The sequence below is a fragment of the Cervus canadensis genome, chromosome Y (assembly GCF_019320065.1).
Source record: "Cervus canadensis isolate Bull #8, Minnesota chromosome Y, ASM1932006v1, whole genome shotgun sequence".
NCBI lineage: Eukaryota > Metazoa > Chordata > Mammalia > Artiodactyla > Cervidae > Cervus > Cervus canadensis.
This window is the reverse complement of record NC_057420.1, coordinates 1,612,391-1,620,353: the sequence shown is the minus strand read 5'-3', so window position 1 is coordinate 1,620,353 and position 7,963 is coordinate 1,612,391. Positions and strand designations below refer to the sequence as shown.

The 7,963-nt window shown below is 51.3% G+C and overlaps 1 protein-coding gene, 1 long non-coding RNA gene and 1 pseudogene across 2 annotated transcripts; 2 read left to right on the top strand and 1 right to left on the bottom strand.

Moving 5' to 3' along the window:
• Positions 1-420: 420 nt before the first annotated feature.
• On the top strand, positions 421-4,392 carry LOC122436381 (mucin-2-like). Its single transcript, XM_043460199.1, has 2 exons — positions 421-1,944; positions 4,315-4,392. The coding sequence occupies exons 1-2, from the start codon at positions 1,030-1,032 to the stop codon at positions 4,390-4,392; spliced, it is 993 nt and encodes a 330-aa protein (XP_043316134.1). The 5' UTR covers positions 421-1,029.
• On the bottom strand, positions 3,128-3,801 carry LOC122436425. Its single transcript, XR_006268007.1, has 3 exons — positions 3,708-3,801; positions 3,477-3,575; positions 3,128-3,245 (listed from the first exon to the last, which is right to left on the bottom strand). It is a non-coding gene; the product is annotated as an uncharacterized LOC122436425 (long non-coding RNA).
• Positions 4,393-5,584: 1,192 nt separating the features above from the next.
• On the top strand, positions 5,585-6,353 carry LOC122436365 (annotated as a pseudogene).
• The last annotated feature ends 1,610 nt before the right edge of the window (positions 6,354-7,963 follow it).

The following is a 7,963-nucleotide window of genomic DNA, read 5'->3' as shown; positions in this document are numbered from 1 at the left end:
AAGAGCTTGCCTCCTGGCGTGGTTATGAAATGCTGTTCAGTCAGGATTATGGAGGAGATGGAGTGCGCTCCTGAAATAAAGACCACCACTCCACTGACCACCACCCCGAGCACCACCCCGACCACCACCCCAACCACCACTCCAACCACCACTCCACTGACCACCACCCCGAGCACCACTGAAACCACTCCACCAACTCCCACCACCACCCCGCTGACCACCACCCCGACCACCACCGCCGACCACCACCCCGGCTGACGCACCACCCACCAACGCCCACCAGTACCAACCACCCCGCCGACCACCACCACCGGCTGACACCACGCCAACCACCCCACCTACCACCACCCCGCTGACCGCCACCCCACCACCCCAACCACCCCACCAACCACCACCCCGCCGACCACCACCCCACTGACCACCACCCCAACCACCCCACCAACCACCACCCCGCTGACCACCGAACCAACCACTACTCCGCTGACCACCACCCCACTGACCACCACCACCACCTCCACCCCACCAGCCACCACCTCGCCAACCACTGTCCCAACTGGAACCACTACAATCACCACAGTGACACCAACCTCTTCGTGTTTGCCAGACTGCAGATGGACTGGCTGGCTGGATTCTGGAAAACCGAACGATACCAAAGCAGATGGAGACGTTGAATCCCTTGAGAACATCTGTGAGAGGGGCTGGGTAGCCAACATCTCCTGCAGAGCCGCTGACTATCCTGAGGTTCCCCTCCAAGAGCTTGAACAAACTGTGGTGTGTGACACCTCTGTTGGGCTTGTGTGCAAAAACCAGGACCAGAAGCCAGTGGGAGGCACTCCCACGTCTGCCTGCCTCAACTATGAGATCGACGTCTACTGCTGTTTTGTTCCATCTATCTGTTTCACCACACGTTCGACCACCACTACGGAGACCCCAGGCTCATCATCTACCACCCCTTCATCAGAGACACCAGGTCCTACCACTACAGAGACCCCAGCTACAACACCCTCCACAGCTTCAACTGGGACTCCGATGCCACCCTCTAGCACCACCTCAAGAGAGACAGCAACCACTGCACCAACAACCACAGTGACCCCAAGCCCGCCATCTACCACTACTACAACAGAGACTCCAACCCCAACACCCACCACCACAGAGACCACCACCCCCACCACCACCACAGAGACCACCACCCCCACCACCACTACAGAGACCACCACCCCCACCACTACGACAGAGACCACCACCCCCACCACTACGACAGAGACCACCACCCCCACCACTACGACAGAGACCACCACCCCCATCACTACGACAGAGACCACCACCCCCACCACTACCACAACCACAGAGACCACCACTCCCACCACCGCAACAACCACAGTGACCTCAACCCCAACACCCACTACGACAGAGACAACCACCCCCACCACCACCGCAACCACAGGGACCCCAACCCCAACACCCACCACCACAGTGACCCCGAGCCCACCATCTCCTACCACAACAACCACCACCGTCTTTCCAAGCACCCCCACCACATTGCCATCCACAGTGACAACCCCCAGTGTAACTGCCACGCCTACACGCGAAACCACTACCACCCCAGCCACAACCACGTCTACCACAGAAGGGACCACCACAGTGACACCAACCTCTTCGTGTTTGCCAGACTGCAGATGGACTGGCTGGCTGGATTCTGGAAAACCAGATTATACCAAAGCAGGTGGAGACGTTGAATCCCTTGAGAACATCTGTGTGAGGGGCTGGGTAGCCAACATCTCCTGCAGAGCAGCCATGTTTCCCAACACTCCCCTCCAAGAGCTTGAACAAACTGTGGTGTGTGACATCTCTGTTGGGCTTGTGTGCAAAAACCAGGACCAGAAGTCAGGGGGAGCTACCCCCATGCCTTACTGCCTCAACTACGAGATTAACGTCTACTGCTGTATTCCTAATATTAATCCTCACTGTGTATCCACACCTTCGACCACCACTATGGAGACCCTAGGCTCATCATCTACCACCCCTTCATCAGAGACTCCAGGTCCTACCACTACAGAGACCCCAGCTACAACACCCTCCACGGCTTCAACTGGGACTCCGATGCCACCCTCTAGCACCACCTCAAGAGAGACGAGAACCACCACACCAACAACCACGGTGACCCCAAGCCCGCCATCTACCACTACTACAACAGAGACTCCAACCCCAACACCCACCACCACAGAGACCACCACCCCCACCACTACCACAGAGACCACCACCCCCACCACTACCACAGAGACCACCACCCCCACCACTACCACAACCACAGTGACCCCAACCCCAACACCCAGCACCTCAGAGACCACCACCCCCACCACTACCACAGAGACCACCACCCGCCCCACTACCACAACCACAGAGATGCCAAGGCCTCCATCTACCACCACCACCACAGAGATCCCAACTCCAACACCCACCACCACAGTGACCCCGAGCCCAGCATCTACCACCACCACAACCACCACCATCTTTCCAAGCACCCCCACCACATTGCCATCCACAGTGACAACCCCCAGTATAACAGCCACGCCTACACGGGAAACCACTACCACCCCAGCCACAACCACGTCTACCACAGAAGGGACCACCACAGTGACACCAACCTCTCCGTGTTTGCCAGACTGCAGATGGACTGGCTGGCTGGATTCTGGTAAACCGAATGATACTAAAGCAGATGGAGATGTTGAATCCCTTGAGAACATCTGTGCGAGGGGCTGGGTAGCCAACATCTCCTGCAGAGCGGCTGACTATCCTAAGGTTCCCCTCCAAGAGCTTGAACAAACTGTGGTGTGTGACACCTCTGTTGGGCTTGTGTGCAAAAACCAGGACCAGAAGTCAGGGGGAGCCGCCTCCACGCCTGCCTGCCTCAACTATGAGATTGACGTCTACTGCTGTTTTGTTCCACATTTCTGTGTCACCACACCTTCGACCAGCACCGTGGAGACCAAAACCACGACGCCCACTGTGACAGTGACCCCAAGCCAGCCATCTACCACTACCTCAACAGAGACTCCAACCACAATTCCCACTATCACTTCAACTGGGATTCCAACTCCGGCCTCCACCACTACCACAACAGAGACCCCACCTCCAACACCCACCACCTCAGGGACCACAACTCCCACCACTACCACAACCACAGAGACCCCAAGGCCTCCATCTACCACCACCACCACAGAGACCCCAACTCCAACACCCACCACCTCAGAGACCACAACCCCCACCACTACCACAACCACGGGTACCCCAACCCCAACACCTACTACCACAGTGATACCAGGTCCGGCATCTACCACCACCACCACCACAGAGACCCCAACTCCAACACCCACCACCACAGAGACCACAACTCCCACCACTGCCACAACCACAGAGACTGCAAGGCCTCCATCTACCACCACCACCACAGAGAGCCCAACTCCAACACCCACCACCTCAGAGACCACGACTCCCAGCACTACCACAACCACAGAGACGCCAAGGCCTCCATCTACCACCACCACCACAGAGACCCCAACTCCAACACCCACCACCTCAGAGACCACAACTCCCACCACTGCCACAACCACGGGGACCCCAACCCCAACACCTACTACCACAGTGACACCAGGTCCGGCATCTACCACCACCACCACCACAGAGACCCCAACTCCAACACCCACCACCTCAGAGACCACAACTCCCACCACTGCCACAACCACAGAGACCCCAAGGCCTCCATCTACCACCACCACCACAGAGATCCCAAGTCCATCATCCACTGTCACAGAGACTTCAGCCCCTACCACCAGCACGAGTACAGTGACCCCGAGCCCAGCATCTACACTCACCACAACCACCACCATCTTTCTAAGCACCCCCACCACATTGTCATCCACAGTGACAACCCCCAGTATAACAGCCACGCCTACACGGGAAACCACTACCACCCCAGCCACAACCACGTCTACCACAGAAGGGACCACCACAGTGACACCAACCTCTCCGTGTTTGCCAGACTGCAGATGGACTGGCTGGCTGGATTCTGGTAAACCGAATGATACTAAAGCAGATGGAGATGTTGAATCCCTTGAGAACATCTGTGCGAGGGGCTGGGTAGCCAACATCTCCTGCAGAGCGGCTGACTATCCTAAGGTTCCCCTCCAAGAGCTTGAACAAACTGTGGTGTGTGACACCTCTGTTGGGCTTGTGTGCAAAAACCAGGACCAGAAGTCAGGGGGAGCCGCCTCCACGCCTGCCTGCCTCAACTATGAGATTGACGTCTACTGCTGTTTTGTTCCACCTTTCTGTGTCACCACACCTTCGACCAGCACCGTGGAGACCAAAACCACGACGCCCACTGTGAAGTGACCCCACCAGCCATCTACCCACTACCCTCAACAGAGCTCACAACCCAAATTCCCACAATCAACTTCAATGGGGTTCCAACTCCGGCCTCCAACCACTAACCACACATAGACCCCACCTCCACACCACACCCCTCAGGACCACGACAACTCCCACCACTAACCAACAACAGAGACCAAGGCCTCCATCTACCACACCACCACAGAGACCCACCCAACACCCAAACTCAAGACCACAACCCCCACCGAGAATGAATAAGATGCCATTGCTATAAAATCATACTAAATAAAATGGACTGTTAGCTAATTTGGACAAGTATTTATGCCAACAGAAGTCTTAAGCCATGTAAAACAGTCAAATTTCTAGAAGATCATAGTGATTAAAACAAGTTTAAAAACTGGAAAATCTGATTACAATAATAATAAGAGGTTAAATTCACAATCATATTGCTTATAAATAAACATATAGAACCAGATTTTTTAATGCTGTGTTATACCAATTCTTTTCCTGAGAATGTCAATGCTGTGTATGAAAGAAAAGGTGTGCTAAATATATTAGCATTCAGTTAAAGTGGTATTTCGTGTATTCAGTCACTACATTCCTGTCTGACCCTTTGCACCCCCACAGACTGTTGCCCACCAGGATTGTGTGTCCATGGTATTCTAAAGGCCAGGAAACAGGAGTGTTTTGCCATGTCTTCCTCCAGGAGATGGTCCCAATCTATAGAATGAACCTGTTGACCTTATGACTTCTGTATGAGAAGGCAGGTTCTTTACCATTAATGCCACCTGAGAAAGCAGTACACACACACATACATCAGTTCAATTCAGCTCGGTTGCTCAGTCATGTCCGACTCTTTGCAACCCCATGAATTGCAGCACTCCAAGCCTCCCTGTCCATACCAACTCCTAGAGTCTACACAAACCCATGCCCATCAAGTCCATAATGCCATCCAGCCATCTCATCCTCTGTCATCCCCGAGAAGGGGACTCCTGCCCCCAGTCCCTCCCAGCATCAGGGTCTTTTCCAATGAATCAACTCTTCTCATGAGGTGACCAAAGTATTTAACACATGTATATACACATAAAAGTTATATATATATATATATATATATGTATGTATGTATGTATATGTGTATGTATATGTATATGTATATATATACGCCTATATGTTTATGTATATATATGAGTACCGGGACATCATATCCTGGAAGCAGGATGGCTTCACCCACATCCTGCTGTCCACCAAGTCGTCCGAGAACAACTCGCTGAACCCGGAGGTCATGAAGGAGCTGCAGAGCACACTGAGCATGACCGGGGCCAAAGGCAGCAAACTGGTGCTTCTCAGCGCCATGGGCAGCGTCTTCTGCTGCGGCCTGGACTTCATTCACTTCATCAGGTGCATGACAGACGACCGCAAGAGGGAGAGTGCCAGGATGGCAGTGGCCATCAGAAGCTTCGTGAACACCTTCATCCACTTCAGGAAGCCTATTATCTTAGCCGTGAATGGCCCGGCCGTTGGGCTAGGAGCATCCATCCTGCCTCTTTGTGAACTGGTCTGGGCCAACGAAAAGACATGGTTCCAGACGCCCTATACCACCTTCGGACAGAGTCCAGATGGCTGTTCCACCGTCCATGTTCCCCAGGATTATGGGAGGAGCATCTGCCAACGAAATGCTGCTCTGCAGGCGCAAGCTAATGGCACAGGAGGCGTGCGGCAAAGGGCTGGTCTCCCGGGTGTTCTGGCCTGGGACCTTCACCCAGGAAGTCATGGTTCGCATCAAGGAGCTCGCCTCTTGCAACGGCGTTGTGCTGGAGGAATCCAAGGTCCTTGTGCGCTGTAACATGAGGTTGGAACTGGAGCAGGCCAACGAGTGGGAGTGCGAGGTGCTGAAGATCTGGGGCTCGGCGCAGGGCATGGACTCCATGCTCAAGTACCTGCAGAGGATGATCGACGAGTTCTGATGGCCAGGCTGCCCAACCTCACCGGGCTACACCCGGCCAGACCTCACAGCTTGGGCCAGCCTCGCCCGGAGCTCCCGCTGGGAAGCAAGACTTGAGACGGCAAAGCTATTTGTTGCTACGGAGTTTTTAAGTCCTGTAACTTTAAAATAAATAACGGCAAGATTCCTTTGTCCAAATGTCATTATTTTACGCTTAATACACACAAGTGTAAAGTATGATGGTGAGCTCTGGGCTGCTCTTTGAGGCTCTAATTTTTGTATCTTCAGCTAGTAATGTCGAGGAAAAAAAAAGTGTGTTTTCTTGGTTCGAGTGCCAGCAAAGTCTGAAAGAATGTTTGTTTTCCCTTGTTTCTTCCTTCTGAAGCAAAGAAAGAGGTGTTAGCGAGCCTCAATATCCCCACCCCAAATCGAAATATGGAAACATCTGAGATGTTCCCCTATCTCTAAGACGTCCAAAGCCTCAGTGATCAAAAGTTCTAAATCAAATGGAAGACTTATCTTTTAGGATGAGTACTTCTGGTTAAACACCCACTGATGGACATAGCCCCGAAGGAAAATATGCCTGGGATCCATGCTGAGATATCAGTTGATTGTTCCCTCTTTTTAAATGTTTGATTCTTGCACAGTTAACAGGAAGAAACCACTCTCTCTAGGGGAAAGCTTGTTTTGCAGAATTAGTGAATCACTGACTAGCTTCAGTATGCTATCTTAAATTATAAGTTAAATTTAGCAGGTTTATAATTAACTTTTCTGAACCTTTTGAAAAATAACTACATGAGTGTTTTTTGATGTTGGGTGAGAACTACTACTTTATATAGAGTTTTGGGTTTCTATTTGCAGATATGATTGATGTATTACACCAAAAATAAAACGTATTTTTATGCTTCTAAAGTGTACTTTTTAGGTTCACTTAGAACATATTTAATAACTTAAAATTCTTTGGGCACACTACTAAATGCAGAAACTCCTTTTTAAGAAAACTATCATATTATATTGACATTTCATGTTCTAGGTCTCTGCCTTCATGTCTACACAATATACCAAGTATAGGATGCTGTCTGAGAGTGCCCTGTCTCATTAGACGTCCGCATTACTGCCAGGGGTGGGGATGATTCCAGAAGCCTGTCCCCTGGTAGGCTTCTGACCTTGCAATCATATGGAATGTATGGAGAGTGAAATAAAATCAAAGCCTTACTGTTGGACAGTTTTTAAGGTTCTAAGAACTGACCACCTCGCAGCTTCTCAGAGTGTTTACAGAGTGTAAATCTGCCTTTACTTGCATTGGTTGGTGCAGTATTTTCCCATCTGTGGGACCTACTTTTTTGTTCCATAGTTTGAACTATATATAAACTGTACAATCTGTAAAGTTTTTATATAATACATATTCAGCTATGAAAACTGGTTAAATAATACATACTTCTTAACACACACACACACACACACACACACACACACACACAAGACTAAATGACTAAGGTGACTGGGAAGTCAAAAGTCTCTAGCACAATTAGGAAACAGCCAACTCCTTATCCAGGACAAAAAGATGAAGAACTCCTATCAACTGAGGTCCAAAGAAGTGTCAAGGTGAGTGAACCCACCCATGCTCAACTT